Source organism: Sciurus carolinensis, chromosome 17 (genome assembly GCF_902686445.1).
Source record: "Sciurus carolinensis chromosome 17, mSciCar1.2, whole genome shotgun sequence".
Lineage (NCBI taxonomy): Eukaryota > Metazoa > Chordata > Mammalia > Rodentia > Sciuridae > Sciurus > Sciurus carolinensis.
The window spans coordinates 56,845,610-56,868,617 of NC_062229.1; the positions used below are offsets into that span (position 1 = coordinate 56,845,610).

The following is a 23,008-nucleotide window of genomic DNA, read 5'->3' on the forward strand; positions in this document are numbered from 1 at the left end:
AAGGCGTCTTCTGCTCAGAATGAGCCATGTCTCTATCAGTACGACTCATGGAGCTGAGCTTTCCAGGAAAAGCTTTCTTTATTCTTCATTTGCCACAAAATTGGGAGATTGCTCTCAAGGAAGTTGTTGTGTGTCCTTCATTGAAGGTTTTTATGATAAAGTCAACTGTTGCTTTCTTGGACCTGCCCAAAGGCAAGTCCTGAAGCAGGAAGGGGCTGGGGAGAAGATGTATGGGGGAAAGCCGGGCGACAGACTTAAGTGCTTATCCTGGTTTTGCAACCGATTCTATTGTGGAGGGGTCTTGGGCAAGCAATGTCACCTTCCTGCTCCTCAGTTTCCTTGAAGAGATTGGATTAAGTGGTCTCTAAAGTCCTTCTGATTTGGAAATTCTAGTCTGAAATCCCTTCTGGATTTTTTTGTTCCTGGTTTTGGATGGATTACAATAATCGCCAGAAGCTCTGAGCACTGCTGGTCCAATCAACACTAGACACAGGACTCTGCGCTAGGAAGTGAATTCCTGACAAAAATGACATCCCCTGGTGAGCTACCAAAGCTCACAACTCAAGTGTCAGCTCACTAAAAGATACCAAGGACTTGAAGCACACTCGGGGTGTTGATAACATCTTCTAGAAAGGACGAGCTCATTCCCCTAGCTTCTCTGAGCTCCCAGATGTGGTTTTGGTGTAGCTCTTACTAGTACTCCAATGGAATCTATGTCAGCAGGGTCAGGAAGTAGCCTTTCTGGCTTTGACTCTCCTAGGAGAAGTCAAACATGGTCCAAGAAAAGAACTCGAGGATGGAAGTCTGGAATCCCAAGCAGAAAATATTCTGAATGGGAATCATTGGTATGGAAGAAAGTGATGAAAGATTTCTCTCCAATTTTCTTCTTCTTTTTCTGAGTCTAGATTCAAGGAAATTAGTGTCTGTGGCATCGTGGTGAAGCCATGGCCATGCTATCCATCACAACACTTTAAAAATTAGACTGGAAAGTTGTGACTTCAAAAATTATTGTGAGGTCTGCATTATCCATATGGGAACATCTGTCACTTCTAAATTTACCCAGAGAAGACCACAATTAGCCTCATAGTGGAACTGATTCTGAACCCTAGCTGTACATTAAAAAGGCTTAAAACAACAAAAATCCGACTGATGGCCTATTCCAGGTTGATTGTATCGTCTTTGGAAAATAAGCCCTAGATATCAGTGTAATGAGGGACAAACCTGGAATTATACCACTGTACCTGGTTGGGATTCTGTATTCAATCTCCCCTCCCGTTACAGGTAATTCTGATGTAAGCTAAAGTTTGAGGACTACAGGTCTGGTCTCAGGAAATAATTAGAAGAATGGAAAAAGCTTTGAACCCAAAGATATTCACCTTTCAGGGATCTTTATCACCTGGTTAGGTCTCTCTTGTACAAACAACCTATTGCTTATTCATGTGCTAACATATGACGCACAAATTAAAGATGTTTTAAAATGTTAATTAATATCTACAGGGGCAAGAAAAACTGTACATATTGTGATTTTTAAGTTAAAAATTAATTTATAGTTAAAAAATAACTATACCTTGGATATGTAAGAAACAAACAACCTGAAACTGTAAAAAGAAATAATTCTGGAAAGAAATATTTGAAAATCACATCTTCACCACCAATAGTGTATATGCTTGAGTATTGGGTCTTTAGATTATTTCCCGCTTATTTTTCTGAATTTTCTAAGTTTCTGTGATGATTATATGTTAAATTTATAAAGAGAAGGGAGATAAAAACCCAATAAACTGAATGGATTCTAAATGTATCACCAAAAGAAACCATATTTGAGGTGATGGATATGATTTGATCATTGCACAATTTATTGATTATATGTATTGAAACATCATAGTGTACTCCATAAATAAATATATGTATATAATTACTTGTTAATTAAAACTAAAATAGGGGCTGGGGTTGTGACTCAGTGGTAGAGCGCTTGCCTAGCATGTGCGAGGCTCTGGGTTCAGTCCTCAGCACCACATAAAAATAAATAAATAAAATTAAAAGGTATTGTGTCCATCAACAACTAAAAATATTTTTAAAAACTAAATTAAAACAAAAATACTTTCATAAAGTTCAAAATGATATTTTTCTTCTAACATAATCCTTGACATTATAAAGCAAGTATATACATTCATATAATCTATTTAAAATCAAGGTTATTTACCTGAATTTAAGAAGTCTTTGAAATTAAAAAGAGTCAACAATATGACATTCAAAAAAGTAATGGGATGCATCTCTCAGATGTGCTGTCCTTTAGCAAAAGACCAGAAGTTTTTCTGAGACCCTCAGTATAACTCTAGAGCCAGCCACGGAAAATATGTCCTCCTCTTTCCTTTTTCTGTCACATCGAATGGCTTAATGCAGGAGCCGCTGACCAGGGGAACTCAGAATGAACAATTTCCCTCAACCACTACAAACCCAATAAAAAGGACTGCTTACAAATTGGGGGCCCCTGTAGGGAAAAATCCACCTATCCTTGAGACCCAGAAGACCTTTCAATGTGGGGGGAAATCTAGGCTGTTCTCTAAAACTCTGTGCCTGGGACACTGAGGCAAAAAGCAGCTTTTCTGGGTAAATAACTTTATCTCCCATTCCTAGTTGCTTTGGTCTAGATAGACTTGTTCCCGTGGACTGCAGACGGCTCTGTTCCTGATCTTGAGTACAGCATCCATGGCACATCCTGTGCTGTCTATTGGGCCTGTGGCTAGCCCGAGAACCCTGACGTACCTGGAAATGCTGCTGCTTCTGCCCACCACCCCAGGGGACACGGGAGACTGGGGCAATGGATTAGCTCTGATCCATGCCGCCTCCCTGACCTCAGGAGGGGCAGCAAACCCTGGGATCCTTACCTGCTTGCCACGTTTCCCTGGTCTTCCTGTGGGTCCTCGGTGTCCTGCTATCCCAGGTTCACCCTTTGGACCCATTTCACCCTGGATAGAAGAAAGAGAAGTGAGAGAGGAATTGGGGGGCGTGGAGTGGGCATATCCAGACAGGTCTAGCCAATCATTGACCATGAGGGAAGTCTCTAGATGATTTCAATTTTTTTCCAGATGGGCTGCCCTGGGAGCTTAGGTGAGGGGCGAGGTTGTGTAAAAGGTTGACACATCTTCCAAAGAAAAAGAAGGGAAGAAGCCAGCCCTGAGTGGGCTGAAGCAGCTAACCCTGTATGGGTTACTTCATTCCTGGGAGAGATGGCTGTGTGACATTTTGGTGGCTAAATGAGAGAGGAAAAACCATATCCAGAAAAGCCTGAGTGGGAGGCTTCTGCATTCCAGTCATTTGTGTACCTGATGCTACACAAACTGTCCTGGAGAAAAGACTTCTTCACTTTTAGTTGAAATTTTATGTAGTGCTTTGTGATGTTTGTTTTTATCACAAAATCAAATCCGTGGACTTTTTTTTTCTTCCGGTATTAGGGATTGAACCAAGGGGCACTTAACCACTGAGCCATAACCCCAGGCCTTTCTTTTGCATTTTATTTAGAGACAGGGTCTCACTGAGTTGCTTAAGACCTCACTAAAATGCTGAGGCTGACTTTGAACTCGTGATCCTCCTGCCTCAGCCTCCCAAGCCACTGGGATTACAGGAGTGCACCACTACACCCGCCCTGTGGGCTTTTTCATGATTGGACACCATTTGCCACCTGTCACCTTTGGGGAGTTTCTGCTCATCTGATGTTTTTTATTTAAGATTATAGAGTTTCTCACTCTCTAATAAGCATTGCTTTGAGTTCATGCTCACTTTGATTTAGATGAAGACTTTTTGGGGGGGAGGTTTCCAAATGTATGGTCAAATATTCAATATAATTATTATAAAAGACCCAGAAAACACACGATATTCCTAATTGAAAATAACATATTGAACAATCAGAACAAAATGCACCAGGTGCAAAATTTCATAGGACAAGACTAATCTTTTGCAAAGTCCATTTCTTCATCTTAATTTCTTTCTTTCTTCTCCACATTCTCCTAGGAGTCCAGTCCTACTTAACTATTTTGGGGGGTCATGAACTCACAGGGCACATTATTCCAGTTACTCTCATACAATGCACCACCAAGTAGACATCACAACCACAGGAGTTTCTTTAACAGCCAGGACCCAGGGAAGTGGCCTCAGCCACTCAGAGAAAACAGACACCCAAGCTCCTTTGCAGGTGGGGGTCAGGAGAGGTATAACATGATGGAAAATTCCAGGAGAGGCCAATATACAGTGAGGATCAAGCATAAACCTCTGAATGATCTGTCAGATCAGCCAATACAAAGAATTTGTCCCTTCTTAAGACACCAACATCTTGTATCACCAAGAATTTTCTTTAAGTCTTTGAATTCTTTCCAACATGTGGCATCCTTTAGCATTCTCTGCAGAGCATGAGGGGATAGGATGGCTTCTATATGGTTGTGCCATTTTCCGTTGACTGGTCAGAGAAGGTCAGGGGAGGTCTTATTTGACAGGGAGGAAACAGCAGCACAAACAGTATAAATTTTTTAAAGAGATTGTCAGAAGGCAGTGTGGCCCTTCTCTTTATCAACTGGAAGCAGCCAGTAATTTTTTGATCTAATTTCTCTCCTAAGACCTAATTATGGTTATCTTATCAGCTCTGTCTTAAAACAGCCTGCCACAAAGGAGGGAAGACAACTCTTTCAACGCCAGGTCTAGTAAATGGTGCAGAGGCCAGAAATGCTGTCATGCTTAATTTTATAGTAATTTATGATTCTTTGATTTTCACTGTTGCACTTAATGAATAAATGAATACCTAAGCTAAATCTTTTTAAGTAAAATTAAAAATTTGCCTTTTTACTGTTTCCTTTAAATTACTTATACAATTACAATTTTAAAAATGCAACACCCCATTTAGGGTAGCAGGAACAGAGTTTCTGATACTCAAGGTGGTGATACAATCACAGTTAATATGAAAACATTTAAATATGCTTTACAGGCTAGATACTGTCAGATAAAAATTATTTAGGTTTGGAAAATGATATCTTAAGGTAAACTTTAAAAAGTTAAAAATACTAAGAAAGCATCCATTTGCATGTGTGGAGAATATCGTGCTCTGATACTTAAGTTAAAGTAAGTTTTCAGTGTCAGTACCTTACAACATGAGGATCCAGGATGATTGTTAGCTTAGGAATTGTTCTAAATGGTCATTTATACACCTCTGTCTCTTCATTCCTTAGCAACTGGGGTTTGCAACCAGACCTAACCCTAAGCAAAAGTTTTCAAAAATCTGTCAACCATTTGCTACCTTTGCAACTGTCATTATATCTGCACACCACTCTATTGTTACTTGCTAACTAACTTTTCTTTAAGTTACCTGAACCTGACTCCATTTTTATTAGACCTTATCCCAAGCAAGATAACCACTAAATATTTCACTTTTTAAATAAAATCTCTTTAAATAAAGAGATTTATTCATTCAATAAAATAATTCTGTGCACCTGGAAGAAGACTGAAGAAAAGTTTAGGCAGCAGAGACATTAAACTAAAAATGGCTATACTTTGCCCTGAAACCTGTGGACTAAGAGGGGCTTTGACCACTGTACCTCCAATGTAAATTCCTTGTCACAAAGTTCCTGCTTTTGAACATCATCAGTCTTCCAAGAAGTGGGAAAAATAAAGAAGGACCTCTCTCCACCTTGATGGGATGTGTTTCCCTGCCACTGACTGGAGGGAGGTCTCAGACCACCCTGCCTGCCATCCTCTCCTCAGTGTGTAAGGAAACTTGCTCTTCACCCTAAACCAGAACCTTCCACAGTTAAACTCGATTTCCATGATGGACAAAGAGGCAGGGATCTCTTGTGCTTGGAGAGCCTTTTGTTTTATTTTTAACCGAGACCTATTTTCACTATTTCAGGGTACTTACTTTTTGCCCCAACATTCCAGGAAATCCTGGGAAACCCTGTAAAAAAGAACAACAAACATCATGATCACCTCTGAAATAACCCTTGAAAGGGCAATGGATGAGCCTGGTCAGCCATTTTTTAAGATGGAGGGCTGTCAGCCCCATCCATCATTCATTCTATACGTGGTGTGAGCGGGGGGCTGCTACTTCCATTGTAATTTATCATTTCTATGGACTGGCTATTACCTTTTCTCCTTTGGGACCCAAGTCACCCCTTTCACCTCTGGATCCCTAGGAGGAAACCACAGGAGAGAGTCAATGAGTTAATATCAAGGGGTAGAGTAGAGATTGAAGCACTTCAAACTGAAAAGCTCCCTAAGTCAACACCCTCATTTTACAAAGACATAGGCTCACAGACGTTAGGTGGTTCACTCAGCAAAGGAAAGGTTTGTGATCACCTTCTGTTTGGACCCCCAAAACCTTTTGAATAATGAAGCACAACTCACAAAAAATCTTGGGTCCCAGATCCTTTCTTACCCCATAGGAAGTTTGTTGTCAGGTTCCTTCTGGCTTTTGTTTTGTTTTGACAGATGAGAAGGCTGGGTGGTGGAAGTTTGCTCTAAGGACACACACCTGCCACCTTCCTGCAGGATCTCCATGCTTACTGTGTCCATTCTCTACCAAACCAGACTTGATTACCTGCTGTACATGCAGAGCCTGTACCTTCACTGGGAACTACCCCTTATCCTGCTTCAGGAGGCCCCTCACTTCCTCCTTAGGCCATTGACAAAGGACAGAGGAATAGCTAGGAAAGGTTTCTGTAGTTAGTGACTAATGAGAGACCTGGGCCTGTCCTCTGCCCACCACCGACTGTGGATCGTGTAGCCCAGAACAGGTTCTGGGATGCCATCAGAGACAAGCACTGACCTTTTCCCCTCTGGATCCAGGGTAGCCCTAAGAGAAAGCAGAAAGTGCATTTAAAATCATCTCTGTAGGACCTGCAGGTGTGGTGCAAGAATGGGAGGAGTCCCTGGATGTGTGTTAGGGGTCTCCATATCACATTGCAAGTTTTGGTGGGGTTGCAACAGTAAACACAAAGATGTCTCAGAGGGTTGTGCTTGGACCAGGCCTCAAAAGAACATTGGTTTCCTCATCCCACATAGGTTTTCATCTGATCTGTGGTCCAGAGGTTTGACCTTAACAGGTCAGGAGAATGGCAGGAATGGCATCCCTATGCCCCTGAACCTAGGGCATGATGTTCCCCAAAGGGTTGGTAAAGACTAGCATCCCGCCACTGGCTTCCTAATGTCTGTGACATTCTGCAGCCCAGGATGGTGACTCCACCCTTCCCATCTTTGAGGCCAGCAGCTGCTCTAGAGCCTTATTGAGAGGATCTGGGGATATTCATCTGGACCACACACTGACCTTGGAGCCCATTGGTCCTCTTGACCCTGGCAAGCCCATCATGCCCAAGTCACCTTTTTCACCCTGTGTGAATTAGAAAAAGGAAAAGAAGACCCATGGTGACATTTCTTAGAGAAACTGGACTAAGAGAATCTTAGGTAGGATTGGGATGGAACTAGGAACATTGGGGTTGGATTGTGAATCTGAGATCCCCAAATGACCCCTTGCCCCCTCCTAGGGGTCCAAGGCTCCATATTCCACCTTTCATTCTGGTATGAGATTAAATATAAAATGAAAATGTCCAAGGTAGAACAGATCTCCCAACTAAATACTTACTAAGCTGTTGTAAATGGTGATACTTGATCTTTTCCTAGAAAAGGTTGTGAGAGGATAGGGGAGAAAGCATGAGGGCATGGGGCCTCAGAAGACAAAGTGTCAACACACAAAAAAACTTTGTTTGCCTTGTTCTTTGCATATGGAGGGTCTTTCAGACATCTTCATACACTCTCACCCTAGATTTTCAGCCATGTATAGTGAATATCAACCTCTGGGTGTATACTATGGAGGAAGGGGGTAAGAATATGGATGGGCTTTCTTGCCCCTCAGAACAGTTTGCATTTGGAACTTCCAGCATCTTCCATACTAAGACAACTCTAAACTAGGACTAATCATTGGGAATATAAGGTAAGCCACACACTGAACTTTAAATGTTTTTAGATATCACCTAAAAGGTAAAGTTAGCAGGTGAAATTAATTTCATCAATATATTTTATTTAATCTAATTTCTCAATTTAACCTGTAGCAAATACAAAATTATTAAAGATTATTTTACATACTGTTTTTTAAACTTAATGCTTGAAGTCTGTTGTATATTTTGCATTTAAGAAATGTCCCAATTCAGAAGCTAAATTCTCATTCAAAACACTTGGTCTGTTTTTAGATTTCAAAAAATTTATAGTTGAAAGAGAAGAGTCACACATTCAAGTTGTTTCAAACATACCTGAAAGTTTTCAAATAACTAAAGTGAGTAAATGTTTTAAAATTCAGATTTGGATGAATTAAAATTAAAAATTCAGTTCTTTGGTTGAACTAGTCACATTTCAAGGGTTCAGTAGCCACCTGTGGTTAGTGGCCACCATGTTGGATAGCTCAGCTCTGTGCAATGGATTTTTAAATGAAATTCCTTAGGACTTTTCCTAACAGGACTGGAAACATTTTTCTACTCCTATAGTATAGTCAGTAAGGAAATCAGAGCAGTTGGTGACATTCACCCATCTACCCCTGACTTCTACAGGTGAAATTTCTTAAGTCAGAGCCTCTCCACCCTGTCTATGTGGTCTATAACCAGCAGTGAGAAGAACATAAATTAAGGCATGGGTGTGGATGTATTTGCTTTCACTATCCTTTCTGAGGATGGGGGTTTCATCAACATTTGGCAATATCTCTCCCAATACGGGATTTCCATCCTTCCCACCAGTGGACACCTCCCATCATCCTTCCCTCCCCAAGCTTTCATTCCCTGCCAGATCAGCACAACAGGAAAGAGCTTCCCCGTCCCTTTTGGGTCATCTCAAGGAAACCAAAGAATAGAACACTAATTTTCAAGACAAAGGAGAAGCAGGGCCTCTGCAAAAGAAGGGAAGAGTACCCCATTTCTCTTTCCACAGGAACAGAGCCATCGCACTCAGCAAGGTCTGCAGACCAGGTGAAGGAGGAAATGTCTGGGGACCTGGGGACAGTCCTCAAGCTCTCTTCTTCCTCCTCTTGAGGAAGTGATTCGCTGACTATGTGCTAGGGGAGCTGCCATCCTCCCCGCTCTTCTTTGGATACCACATGAGCCCCAAAGCACATTACACTTACCCTGGGTCCTTCAGGGCCTGGCCAGCCGACAGGCCCAGGCATGCCAGGATCACCTGGGGGGCCAGGTCTACCCTTCAAGAACCAAGAACAAAAGTCAGGAAAAGTGGGCATGTTTCCTTCCTTCTAAGAATATCTGGGGCCCAGGTATGAAAATGGGGTCTCTAAACATAGTAGGACTCTCATCCTTGCTCTTTAAAGACTAAGGGCCTAAAATGTTGGGACACTTAGGTGTAAGTGAAATCCTTGGTCATATAGTATCACCAAACAGGATTTTATTTTACTCAAGTAATAGACTGAAAAACAAAGACATTTAGAATCCCTTTCCCACTGTCCTCCATTCCTTGAGTAAAATGTCCCCTACTCTCCAGTGGGTTCTCTCCACAAGGATGGGCTGGGGAATGAGATAACATTAGCATGGGGAGCAGTAGCAGATGCTGTTGGTACTCTCTCAAGGTCTTTCTACCTGCTCAGAATGCCCATCCCTAGTGGCTCTACTTCTTGCTAATGATTCATCTTTGCAACCTACAACTATGGAGTTTACCCTTGGGCCACTGAAGCTGCCCAGGAATTTACATACCTCCTCTTCCTGCAGTCAATAGTCCAGATCCCTTACCTCAAGGTGGGACAAACCACTAGGCAATCCACACTCCAGAGCTTCCCTAGGGATCAGGCTACTGAGGCTGAACTTCAGCTTACACCATACCTTTGCCTGGCTTCTCCCACTCTCTACAGACACCTCCTCCTGAGAGTGCTCCCATACTAATGTATTCATTTGTGCATGTCTCTGCTTCTAGGAAATCCAACCTAAACCAAGGACTCTAAGAGAGGATTGGAGAATGGGCTAGGGGTCTATCTAGACCTCTATACTCATTGACTAATTTCACAGTTAGCTAGAGATCTGAAGGGTTCAGAGATGCCAGATGCTAGCATGTAACCGATTCCTATTCCTGCCTCCCGCATCCGTGGCAGACATCACTAATCAACATGGACTTGTTCTGTCTTTGCACAGGGACCACCGCAGAGTCCTTCCCAGTCTACTACTGCAGATAGCCACTGTGCTGTGACTGGAGTTGTCATCTGTACCTTGTAAACATCTGTTTAAGGCTTCTGTTGAGAGCGAAACCATCTGAATAAAATACTTAACCAGGAATAGAGTAATTTCTATTTAGAACCATAGGCATCTTTCTCAGTCAACGTTTTGCCCTTCTTTCATTCACAAGTCCTAGGGTTTCAGTACAAGTATCCACTCATTACAGCTAGTAAAATAGGCCACTGTTTTACTCCCTCTTGACACTAATAAAAGCCTGGATAATTCATGTTGGGTTCACTCAGCATCACTGTGACCTTAGGTAACTCCCATTTTTCTGGAGCCAAAAAGCAAAAGCCATCTGTTTTTGTCTGCTTTATTATTTTATTCCAGTTTCATCAAATAGACAGTGAGAGTCATTTTGTGTTGCTGGTTGGGGACTTGGAGGATTTCTCTGATGGGTGACAGGATGAGATGACCTGAGTCTAGGGGCAATTTGGCCAGACTTGTCAGCCCTTGGAAGAAGTCCGAGTGCCTGGCAGTAGCAGGCTCCAGTTCCTGACTGAAGGAGTGGAAGAATGAGCAAAACTACTCGTTGTCATCAGGATGGCCACACCATCCCTGTCCACCTGGTACTGGTGGCCACAGGAGTGCGTTACTGGTTCCCCGCCCCAGGAGTGCACACACACTCACACGCATGTGCAGCACAGTTGCCCACAGTTGCCCGGGTGGTGCTGACAAACCAGCAGGGTCCATACCTTCCTTCCTGGTCGGCCAAGCTCCCCCTGTGGATGGAGAAGACAGGTAAACAGAAGCAGCTGTGGGAGAGAGATTCTGGAAGCAGAAGGCCTACTATGGCTGACGACTGGTCATGGCAACATGGCTCAGCCAGTTGGCCAGTCACTTGGTTGGTCACATCTCCCCTGTGGTGTTAGTGGGCCAAATCAGAATATAGCTATGGCCACAGCCCATTTATCAGGGGCCCATCCTCACATACTCTAGGCAGAATGATGTCAACCAGTAAATTCTCAGTGGCACCCCCACAAGCTGAAATTACCAAGGAGAGTTGGGCTGAAGGAAGGAATGGCTCATACCTTTTCTCCCTTTGGTCCTGTCTTGCCAGGAAGTCCGGGTGGACCCTACACAATTAAGACAAGAAGTGAAGAAAGACTATGCCCAACCAAGGCAGGACTGCTGGGGAGGGAGGAGGAGAGGGAGTGAGGTGCTAGGTGTGCTGGGCTCCTACGGAAGCAGCCTTGATCCCTATGTGGATGTGGGGCTCCGAAGGCCCTTTTCTGCCCTGCAACCCACTCCCCTCTCTATTCCTCCTTCTCCTCAACTTTCTTGGCACTGTGTTTCCAGCAGTACCATGGTCGCAATGCTAACACATCCACTCTCTGTGACTTTAATTTTGTCCCTGGAGCCTTTTGATGGCCTGAAAAATCCTGAGTACTTGTTGAGAATAATTAAAGAGTTTTGCAGAAATCCTGGCAGCTGAAAACACAATGATTTACCATCCCTCAAGTCTTTTCAGCTACTCTTATTAAACTTCCGGGGGCCCTAACAAGAGGGAAGTTAAGTATTTCACCCAGCAACAGCTGACTTAGAATCCCCAGTGGTTGATCTGTGGGTACCAAGTGCCAAATAATTCTCCCCTTCCCACCTTCAGCAGTAAAATTCTTTTTTACTTTTTTTTTTTTTTTTTTTTTTTTGGACTGGGGTTTGAGCTCAGAGGCACTTTATCACTGAGCCACACCTCTAGCTCTTTTTAGTTTTTATTTTGAGACAGGGTCTTGCTACGTTGCTGAGGCTGGCCTCAAACTTGTGATCCTCCTGCCTCAGTCTACTGGGTTGCTAGGATTACAGTAGCTTGCAATGTGAGCAAGTAAACTCACATTGGTCAGCCACAGGAGTGACGTGATGCCATCTCAGGGGCTCCGGAGCCCATTGCCCCAGTGCTATGCATACCCATAGCCAAATTGCAGCTGTTCTGCTTACATGTCTGTGAGATGCACAGTCATTGTTTCCCAAATTCCCCAGGACTGCAGAGAGAAATCCATCAAAATCCCTTGGGCTCCCACTACTTCCCTAAGATCTGAATATGCACAACGTAAAGCCTGTTTGAAATAGGATTTCTCATCAGGCACAGTGGTGCACACCTGTAATTCTCGCAGCTTGGGAGGCTGAGGCAGGATGATCATGAGTTCAAAGACAGCCTTAGCAATTTAGCAAGGCCCTAAGCAACTCAGTGAGATCCTGTTTCTAAATAAAATATAAAAAAGGTCTGGGGAATGTGGCTCAGTGGTTAAGCAAAGCAGGGTTCAATCCCTGGTACAAAATTTTTTAAAAATGGGATTTCTCTGAAACGTGTCAAAACCACCAAGAGCCCCCTCAGCCAGTGATTCCCAGATATAGCAGCACATTCCAATCCCCTGGTGATCTTTGAAAAAACTCCTACAACCCAGTTTGCATCCTGGACCAGTTAAATAACTATCTCAAGGGGAGAAAATATAAGGGTCAGGAATTTTTGAAGCTCCTCAGGTGATCATAGCAAACCGCCATCTTTGGTTTATTTGCATTCTGCTTTGGGAAGGGGAGGAGGAAAGAATATTCATTCTGTTCTCTTCATTCCTCCAAGCCTTAGTTTTGGCCATTTCTTGAAATGGCTAGAACTATATTACAAGATCATTGTGCTCTGGCTCAGTGCTTCCCAAACTGTAATGAGAGGGTGATTCACTGGGATGGGGCAACAGGGGTGGGTGGGGGGCTTGTTAAATGTTAAAATGAAGATTCTTATTGAAAGAGTTTGAAGAGGGATGTGATTCTGCATTTCTAACTAGCTCTCAGGTGATCCCAATTTTTCTGGTCCGCCCATCTCACTTTGAGAAAGGACAGCATTCACATAGTTCTAAGTGAACTGAAGTGGCTGCATAGACCCCAGGGTTGGCCAGTCAGCCTCCCCATGAGTCATATAAGATGGCACAAAATGAGAGATGTTCAGTATGACCAAAGCGCTGCTGTTCTGAGGTCGGCAGAGGATACCCCTTTATTACTTCTCTAATCAACTCTGGGTTTAAAGTCCTGTTTTCTTTATTGCATTCAACAAATGTTCCTGGAGAACAGGTTATAACCCATGCACTAGTGTAGACTGGAATACAATAATCAGTGGGACGGACCATGTCCCTGTATCTATTGACCAGGGATCAGTGAACTTTTTCTGTACAAAGCCAGAGAGTGAATAAATACCTTGGGCTTTGCAGGCCACATTTGTTCTCTTTCAGAACTACTCGACTCTGCTATAACTTAGAAAAACAGGCTGTTGCTGGATTTGATCCAGAGGTCATAGTTTGCCACAGAGCCTACATTTTACAGAGGGGAGGCTAAAGAGACCAAGTAGGCTATTGTGATCGAGTGGGGTGATGGTGGAGCGAGGTCTTGGGACTGGGTTGGTGAGGAAGGCATTTCTGGGAGGTGGCAAAAAACTGACTTCTAAGTGATCAAATGGAGTTGGCTTAAAAAAAAAAAAAAAAAAGGAGCTGGCTATGATAACAAGCTGAGGGAAGAACTTTTCAAATGGCAGCAACTCCAAGTGCAAAGGCCCTAAGGTGGAAAAGAGCTCTGAGAGTCTGAGAACCCAAGAGAGCTTCACTGTGACTGAGCTGGGTGGTGATGGAAGAGGTGGAGCCCATGGTGGGGATACGGGCTGGAGTCCCCTGCTGTGTGTGTGAGTACTGGACATTTAATCCAGGGGTGTTCTACCATGGAACTACATCCTCAGCCTTTTTAAAAAAAAATTTTCAGAGAGGGTCTTACTAAGTTGCTTAGAGCCTCAATAAGTTGCTGAGACTAGCCTTGAATTTGTGATCTTCCTGTCCCAGCCTCCCGAGTCACTGGGATTACAAGTATGTGCCACTATGCCTGGTTGCTGTGGGGCTTTGTAACCCAGGGTGAGGAATTTGGCTCTTAGTTTTCCAGTGATGGCAAGCCACAGGAGGGTTTACTTACACAAGTCACAATTTCCATGCACCCTGCATGGGAAGGCACTTGCGGAACCTACCGCTCCTGTACTTTCTCCTCCCGTCGGGGGCCCAGAGACCAGTGGGTGTCCCTCACTGATGGAGCCCCTCCCTGAGGCAGGCCAGAGGAGCAGGAGTCTGAGAGGGGATCTTTGGAGGATCTCTTTTGTTTGTCCAGAAAATTCTTTCTCTAGCATTTTGTCTGTTCCTCACTTTTCCCTCCCCCTTTGGTGGGGAGAGGTGGGCTGCTTGGTAGCAATACCAGGGACCCAGGGAAGCTCCAGGTAACAAGTTCCTCTTGCCCCCCACTTTCCTGCACAGAACACAGGCACCTCTGGGTCCAGAGATGGGGCCAATGGTTACATTAGACCCATTAGCATCAAGTGTTTGTCCAATACTAACTAAATAATAACCACATCCATATAGGCAGCTTCTCTTCTGATCCCCCCAAATCCAGTATGACAGGGGCAGTTAAAAATATATGGGGCAATTAAAAATAAATCTTGGGTTGTTTATTTCTTTATTTTCCTTTCTTTCTTTCAGTCTGTTTTCCACTTGCAGGGACAATTGTTATGCCCCTGGCATAGATGAGGAAATCACAGCTGGGAGGTCAGAATTCACCCAGGTGGCTCTGGAGTTGCAAGTAAGTAGAGAAAGAAAAGCAGTTCCATATCACATTAAAAGGAACAGACAGCAAGGCTCTACCCAGGGGCCTCCCCTACTTAGAAGAGAAGGCAGGAGGAAGGGTCTGGTGGAACACCAACCTGGGGGCCAGGGGGTCCAGGGGAGCCGAGTGAGCCTTGCATGCACGGGGACTGTGTGGTCTTGAGTTCCAGGAGGAGATTCTTCATGTCTGGGGAGAGAAGCTTCAGTGCAAAGTAACACAGTGTTAGAGGTCAGACTCGGGGGACAGAGGAAGGGTCACCTCCCTGGACAAAGCTCTGTTCCAGGGTCAGGTCCAAGACTGGTGATTCCCTGACAGCAGTATGTGTCCTGAGAAGATGGCCTTTCGGGCCACCAGTTTCCATTCTCTCATCTGCTCTTGAGACACACCTGGCTTGAATGGATTACTGAGCTACAAAGGTCACTTTGGATGGAGTCAGGAAGCTCATTTCAGGACCTTACCCAATGTCTAGGATAGGACCATCCAAAAGAAATATAATGCAAAAGAAATATCCAAAATAATGAGAACCACATTGTAGTTTAAAATTTTTCCTGTAGCCACATTTTTACCTTTTAAAAAGGTAAAAAGAAACAAGTGAAGTTAGTTTTTAAATACATTTAAAACTATGTTTTAAACCCAACATACACTGAATATTATCATTTCAGCATATATTCAGTATAAAAAGTGACCAATGAAGTATTTTACCATCTTTTTTTCAACCAGGTCTTCAAACTCTTGTACTTAACACATGCAGTACCTCCCAATGTGAACTAGCCACACTGCAAGTGCTCATAGTGCTGGTGGTTTTGGTGCTGGACAGTATAGGTTTAAGAGGTTCTAGAAAGATCTGAGTGTCCCAAGTCCCTAAAATGCCCTGGATGGTTGTCTTATAGGTCTTGAGTCCTGCTCCTTTCCCTCACCTTTTTTCTTTCTTCTCAAAATCTGTTCCCTCTCATACCTCAGCGTGGCTACTGAAGGACTCTTTCCTATGTCACTCCATGGTCTGGTCTACCTAAGACATGGGCTGTGGAAGAGAATTTTCTGTTTCTTTTCCTTTAATTGGCACATAATATTTGTACATATTTATGATATACTATGATAATTTGATACATGTATGCAATGTGTAATGATCAAATCAGGGTAATCAGCATTTCAGTCTCCTCCAAACTTTATCATTTCTACGTGTTAGAAACCTTTGGGCTCTTAAAATATATTGTAAATTCTTATAGAATGTAGTCACCCTACTGTGCTCTGTAACTCCAGTAGTGGCTTTAGTACCTGTTAAACAACTTCTTTCTATCCCCCTTCTCCATTTCTATGCCCTGTCCCCCATTTTGTCCAGCTCCCCGATTCATATCATGCCCTCCAGGGAATTTCATAAGTACTTGGGAAGAAGAAAAAGGAATGGGGAAATTCCACATCTGAACAGCTGATGGGAACCCAGAAAGTTATAAATTTACCATTGCTTTAAAAAAGGTGGGACACTTTGCCAAATTCAATTCCCATGTGAGAAGACCCCCTCTCACATTGCTGATTTAAGATAGCAGGAGGACAAATATGTTCCAGAAACTGCAAAGTGTCCATTCCAGGGTTTAAACTCAGAGTGAGAGTAAAGGGTTGACTCTGTAACAGGGGTCGGCAGGCAGCCCCTGTTGAGTGGGTGGGGTGCAGGGTGGGCATTGAGAATCCCAGAGTTCTATGCTCTCTCATGTCCCATGTACTCACCGGACTTCGGCCCCCTCTGAAGAAGGGTGGTGGGAACAGTGGGGGTGGAGGGGGCGTCAGCAGGCAGCATGCTTTGTGGCTGCCACGCTTCTTCTGATCCAGGCCAGGAAGCGCTGTGTGGAGAAAACTGCTGCTCGTTAGCACGAGTTCAGAGCTAGGGCCTCTGCCATGCCCATCACACCCCAGGGAGACCCATGTGGCCACCCGGACTTCCAAATCTAATTTCTAACCTGTTAGAGATGGGAGCAGAACTTCTGTTTGCTACGTGAAAAGCCCTTGTATTGCGTTTGCTGAATTAAAATGGTGACATTGTATTGACAGGTTGGTAAATACCTAGGAGTGAAATTGCTGGGCTATAGTTCGTGTCTGTGTTCAGCTTTAATAGAAAATAGCAAGCGATTTTCTAAAGAGGTTACACCAACTTACATTCTCACTGGTCAATGGATGGCAGTTTCTCCTTCTACAGAGACTAACTCGCCATTTTGTAGATGTGGCAAGGAATACCAAGTTCAGATAGTAATTGGGGAGTTGTGTCCCTGGTAGTTAGGGAGAAGGAAGTGTTTGTTAAGAACTTTGATATTAAGGAGGAAATTGTTCAAACAGGAAGGCAGCAAGGGCTGGAGGTAGTGATAATTGATTTCAAGGTCTTCAGACCCATGATTAAATACAGACTCCAGGATGAACCCAACTACTATGTATCACTATGAAGATCTAAGAAAAAAAATAAAATAGAGACTTCACATATATTTGAAGGTCACTCATTTCATAGAAAGTCATAGTTTAGTGTCTCAATACTTGAGTGTCCTAATTCTAAGTATGAAGAGGTCTAGAAAGACCTGGGACCTTTAGAGCTTGATTTTCAGGTGGGGCCTTACCCATGTTCCATGTTGAAGCATGTTTTAAGATGAGAATACAGATCACAAGTTACAGCCCAGTAGATTTCTACAAAGTGAACACACTCTAGCACCCAGATCAAGAAATAGAACTCTCTAGCACCAGAAGCCCCTTATGCTCCAATCTGTGTTCCTCACCCACCACCATCCTGAATTCTAACACCAGGGATTCATCTTGCCTATTTTGGCATTTTATATAAATGGAATAATACACTATGAATTCTTGTGTTTGGCTTCTCTTGCTCAACAAGAGTCATCCCGGCTGATATTTGCTGTTGTGACTACCGAATGGAGTTCCACCTGGTTAAACCACAATACACTCGTCCATTCTGCTGGGATGATACACGAACACCCACCAGAATGGCTAAACAAAAATGGGGGAGGCTATGAGGAAGCAAAGTCTGGCTTTGCTCTGGATTGGATGGACACTGTCAGAAAGCAAGGGCTACTCTGATTGGACACCTTCTTTTTTTTTTGGAACCAGGGGATTGAACCCAGGGGTGCTTAACCATTAAGTCACATATCCAGTCCTTCTTATTTTTTATTTTTAGACAGTGTCTCATTAAGTTGCTCAGGGCCTTGCTAAGTTGCTGAATCTGGCTTTGAACTTGCCATCCTCTTGCTTCAGTCTCCCAAGACACTGGGATTACAGGCACGTGCCATATTCTTATCTAGAAGAGATGCCACAAAGGTGACAAAGATGTAAAACAGCCAGAACTATCATATGCTGGTTGGTGGAGTGTAAGCTAGTATAACCTCTTTGGAAAACTGCTTGATATTTTCTATTAAAGCTAAATACACACATATGCAATGACCCACAATTTCACTCCTAGTTATTTACCAACAGAAAGGTAGGTAGGTGTATTTTCACCAAAACACATGTACTTAGAAACAATATTCATAATTGCCAAAACTCATGGTTTTTTAGTTCCTAGTTTTTTTTTTTTTTTTTTTTTTTTGTACCAAGGATTGAAACCGGGGGAGCTCCACCTCTGAGCTAAACCCTAGTCCTTTTTATTTTTCAGTTTGAGGTTAGTGGCCCAGGTTAGTGGCCCTCAAACTTGCGATCCTCCTGTCTTAGCCTCTGGAGTGGCTGGGGTTGCAGGCGGGCATCACCACTTCTTGGTTCCCAGTTTTAGCCTCAGGATGGGGCCCTCACCTGCACCCCATAACAGAACCTCTGACATCACAGAACATTTGCAGGTTGCCCCCCCACTTGCCTCTCACCCCTGATCTCAGTCTTCGGTCTTCTCACTAGGAAACTTCTCTTCACCTCCAGGCCAAGGCTGACTGGCCCTGCTTACCCTGTTAGCTTTTCCTCTGGGTTTATCCTCATGTTAGCTCTACCCCACGGGGTGAAATTGTTTCATTACATCTCCCTGATTAAACTGTGCTTTCCAGGAGGACAGGAGCCAATTTTCATCAACAGGGTCTAACAGTGTACATAGTAGACAGTAGGTGCCCACTAAAGTTTGCTGAACTGATTTATACATATAAACACACACATACACCGGGCTTGATCCCAGGGACACTTAACCACTGAGTGACATCTCCAACCCTTAAAAAAAAAAAATATTTAGAGACAGAGTCTCACTGAATTGCTTAGGTCCTCACCAAGTTGCTGAGGCAGGCTTTGAACTTCCGATCCTCCAACCTCAGTCTCCCGAGTCGCTGGGATTACAGGTGTGCACCACCATGCCTGGCTGAACTTATTCATGACAAGCACTACAAGGCAGTGTAGTTCATGTGTATAAATTTACCTAATCCTCATGACAACCCTGAGGATTAAATGCTATTATTACTACCAACCCCATTTTGCAGGTCTGTTTACCAAAGTAATGAGTTAAGCAATTTGCCCAAAGTCATATAGCTAGTAAGTGACAGAGCCCAGACTTGAACCTGGGCAGTCTGGTTTGAGAATTCTTCCTCATAAACTCTATACTATGACTACTATGGGTAAAAGTGAAGGTCAGGGACTGAGAGGGAGGCGAGGCGCCCCCTAACAACCGCTGGAGATTATTGTATGGATGTTTTCCAAAGACCACTGAGAATATAACTAGTCCAACCAAGGGGTTTACTGACTCATTGCAACAAGCCTGTACAATCTGAGGACCCTGGAGGCATCCCAGTAAGAGAGTGTTAGAAAGAATTTATTCTAGGATGTGGGTTTTTGCTAGGTAGTTTGGAGGGAGACCATGAGAAGCAAAGTCTGGTGTTGCTCTGAATTGAATGCTGTCAGGAAGAAAGCCTACTCTGATATCAGGCACCTGAATTCTCAACTAGAAGAAGCGAAGGCTAAAGCTGCGATAGGTAAAAAGCAGCCATTACTTATAATGGCAAGGATGAGGGAACGGTCGTTGTTGTGGTTGGATGACAGCCTTGTTTTTGTCTGTGTTTGGTTATGGTTTTTGGGTGCTCCTGTTTTCATGCTGATCCTTCAAGGTCATGGAATGGTGCTGCCTGACATTGGTGCTCTGGAAAATTGTTTATGTGCTGCAGGGGACATAGGGCAAGCTGCGAACATTGGGTCAGCTCCAGGTGTCACGGGCTGCTTTTTCCTAGTGGTGAAATCAATGATAAGAGTTAAATTGTTCTTTTATTATGGTAGGGAGGCACTGAGCCACATCCCCAGCCCTGTTTTATATTTTATTTAGAGACAGCATTTCGCCGAGTTGCTTAGGCCCTCACTATGTGGCTGAGGCTGGCTTTGAACTCACATTCCTCCTGCCTCAGCCTCCTGAGCCACTGACATTACAGGCATGTGTCACCACGCCTGGCGGGGGGTTGTTCTTGAACTTGACATTAATGCCAGTTCTTTCCTAACGCGTTCACTAACTAGGAGTGGGCAGCTTCAGTTGTCACCCTACCTTGGGCACTTGAAGAAGGTGGCAGATGTATACCAACCCCCAAGACCCTTTTAAGGACCCTCAGCCACAGTTTCCCATCCATCTCTCTTTTGCCTCTGCAGATGACTTAAGGATGGAGGTTGGAGGTTGCAACTTTCCGCAGACTCTCTCCCTGCCAAGGTCACCTGAGAACCTGGCAGTTCCCCACAGCTAATTTGCACTCATTCATTTTTCCAGCCCATATATGGCTTCCAGTGCCTTCCTTTCCCCCCGCCGCACCTGTGTGGCTCCCATTGATGAAACAGCTTGTATCATTTAAGCAGTCACTTTGCTTCTCTGATTTGTTCCTGGAAACTGGAGACCTCTTCAGGGACCATAAATTATCAGTTGCTTTTCTTGCTGAGGCATCTGCTTTGCCCGTCCGGCCTCACCCTGAATTCCGCCTCCCTCTTTCCCCCTTGACCCACTTCATCTGTGGCAGGTGAAGGCCATGGATTTCTGCCCCTCCCCCGACTCCCCGGAGCTGTTTGTTTTTAGCCCAGTCTAGTTTATTTACAGCTCATGCCAGCTCAGAATATTTCCATCAGGTGGACGTGTTCGGGAGCGGCTTTCCCCCTTTCCACCCTCCCATCAGCTAAGCCAGGACTTCACATGTCTATTTTGGTGTCATCGAGTGGCCTGTGGGTCTCTCTCAGGACCATTCTGTCTCTGCTAGAATCATGTCTGGAAAAGCCCCAGAAGCCTCTGTTGTAATAGAAACAATTGTGTGTGTATGTACACGGGGCCTACTGAAATCTGGTGCCCCACGTGGCTCAGCCCCCAGCCAGCTGCCTTGGAAAAGCCAGCTGTCATGGAATTTGAGGACTGTTGACCTCACTTAGAGACACCAAAGTCATATTACACGTGGCCACGGCATTGCCAAATTATGGGTAATGGTCAAACACAGGCTTTTGGCAAGTGTTTGGTGGTTTCCCCCAGGTCCATTCTGGTTTCGCACTTTGGACTCCATACTCAATCCCCTGTTTTATTTTGAGAAACTGAGGCACACCCTTGGAAAGTGATTCGCACCAACTTACTCTTGGAAATATAGGGACTTGTGTCGGAGAGTGTGACCTGGTGCAAGCAGGCATGTGATACGGTGCAATTCCTGTCCTCAACCTGAGACTCAGTTTCCAGATCTGTACCACGAGGGGTTTGATCCACACCATCTCCAAAGGCCTTCTTAAAAATAAACACGGTGGGCTGGGGATATAGCTCAGTTGGTAGAGTACTTGCCTCGCACACATGAGGCCCTGGATTCTAAATCCCAGAACCCAGACCCCAAAATAAACATGATCTAGTCACGGTGGCAGTTATCAAGAATATAAGTAACAATAAATGTTGGCGAGGATGTGGGGAAAAAGGTTCACTCATACATTGCTGGTGGGGCTGCAAATTGGTGCAACCACTCTGGAAAGCAGTATGGTGATTCCTCAGAAAACTTGGAATGGAACCACCATTTGACCCAGTTATCCCACTCCTTGGCATATACGCAGAGGACTTAAAATCAGCACACTACAGTGACATGGCCACATCAATGTTTGTAGCAGCTTAATTTGCAATAACTAAGCTATGGAACCAATCTAGGTGCCCTTCAACAGATGAATGGATAAAGAAAATATGACACACACACACACACACACACACACACACACACAATGGATTATTACTCAGTCATGAAAAAGAATGACTTTATGACTTTTGCTGGTAAATAGATGGAAATGGAAAATAAGCGAAAGAAGCCAATCCCCAAAACCAAAGACTGAATGTTCTCTCTGATATGCAGATGCTAACACACAATAAGGTGTGTCGGAGGGGAAGAATAGAAGTTCATTGGATTAGACAAAGGAGAATGAAGGGAAGGGGGGGGGATGGGAATGGAAAGACAGTGGAATGAATGAGACAGAACTTTCCCATGTTCATATATGAATACACAACCAGTGAAACTCCACATCATGTACAACCACAGGAATGGGAACCTAATTAGAAGAAATTATACTCCACGGATGTATAATACAGTTACTGTCATATATATCTAAAAAGAACAAATTGAAAAAACAAAAAGAAAATAAACATGACACCAAGATCACCATGGTGTCCATCTTCATCTTCCCACTTGCTAGACTGGCCTCCAGAGGTAGCCTTTCCATTTCTACCTCCTGCCTCAAGCAGTCCCCCTCAGAACAAGCCAGTGTGTCATCAGAAACCACCAAAGGCAAGAAGTGACATGAGAAGTCATCCTGTCTTAGCATATTGGGAAAAATGGTAAGTGTAGCCACATGCTAACGATCCTGCACCCGCTTGTCCAGTTGTGGACAGTTCACCTTTTTGCTTCTTTCAACTCCTCTTGCTTCGGGGCCTTTTCCTGCCTGCTGGAACTGGTGCTGGAAGAAGACCCGGGGGAGGAGAGATGACGGAGGGCACCCATGGCACGCTCCATGGCATCGCTCGGTGCCCTGATAGTGGGTTGGAGGTCTCAGCAATCGTCACATTATCAAAATAACTGGCTAAAGTTTGCCCAAAGTTTTCCAGGATGTACATATTCCAGAGAAGGCTGGACCCTAGAACTTTCCTTCGCCCACCATCCCTGCCCGTGCCCAGACCACACAAGCCTTAGAAAGCAATTCTCTTCCTAAAAGTAGAAGTAGCTTGAACT

The 23,008-nt window shown here is 44.0% G+C and overlaps 1 protein-coding gene across 3 annotated transcripts in view; it reads right to left on the minus strand.

Annotated features, from left to right (window-relative positions):
- Positions 1–23,008, minus strand: part of Colq (collagen like tail subunit of asymmetric acetylcholinesterase) — a 58,437-nt gene that overhangs the window by 14,176 nt on the left and 21,253 nt on the right. For 2 of the 3 annotated variants that reach the window (XM_047531486.1, XM_047531484.1), the window contains exons 2-11: positions 16,575–16,687; positions 14,950–15,051; positions 11,264–11,308; positions 10,928–10,954; positions 9,143–9,214; positions 7,304–7,366; positions 6,806–6,832; positions 6,125–6,169; positions 5,900–5,935; positions 2,886–2,966 (exon numbers count right to left, since the gene is read on the minus strand). In XM_047531486.1, coding sequence (XP_047387442.1) covers positions 2,886–2,966; positions 5,900–5,935; positions 6,125–6,169; positions 6,806–6,832; positions 7,304–7,366; positions 9,143–9,214; positions 10,928–10,954; positions 11,264–11,308; positions 14,950–15,051; positions 16,575–16,687 — 611 coding nt within the window. The remainder of the gene's footprint in view (positions 1–2,885; positions 2,967–5,899; positions 5,936–6,124; positions 6,170–6,805; positions 6,833–7,303; positions 7,367–9,142; positions 9,215–10,927; positions 10,955–11,263; positions 11,309–14,949; positions 15,052–16,574; positions 16,688–23,008) is intronic. The other variant, XM_047531485.1, reaches the window with a different exon arrangement.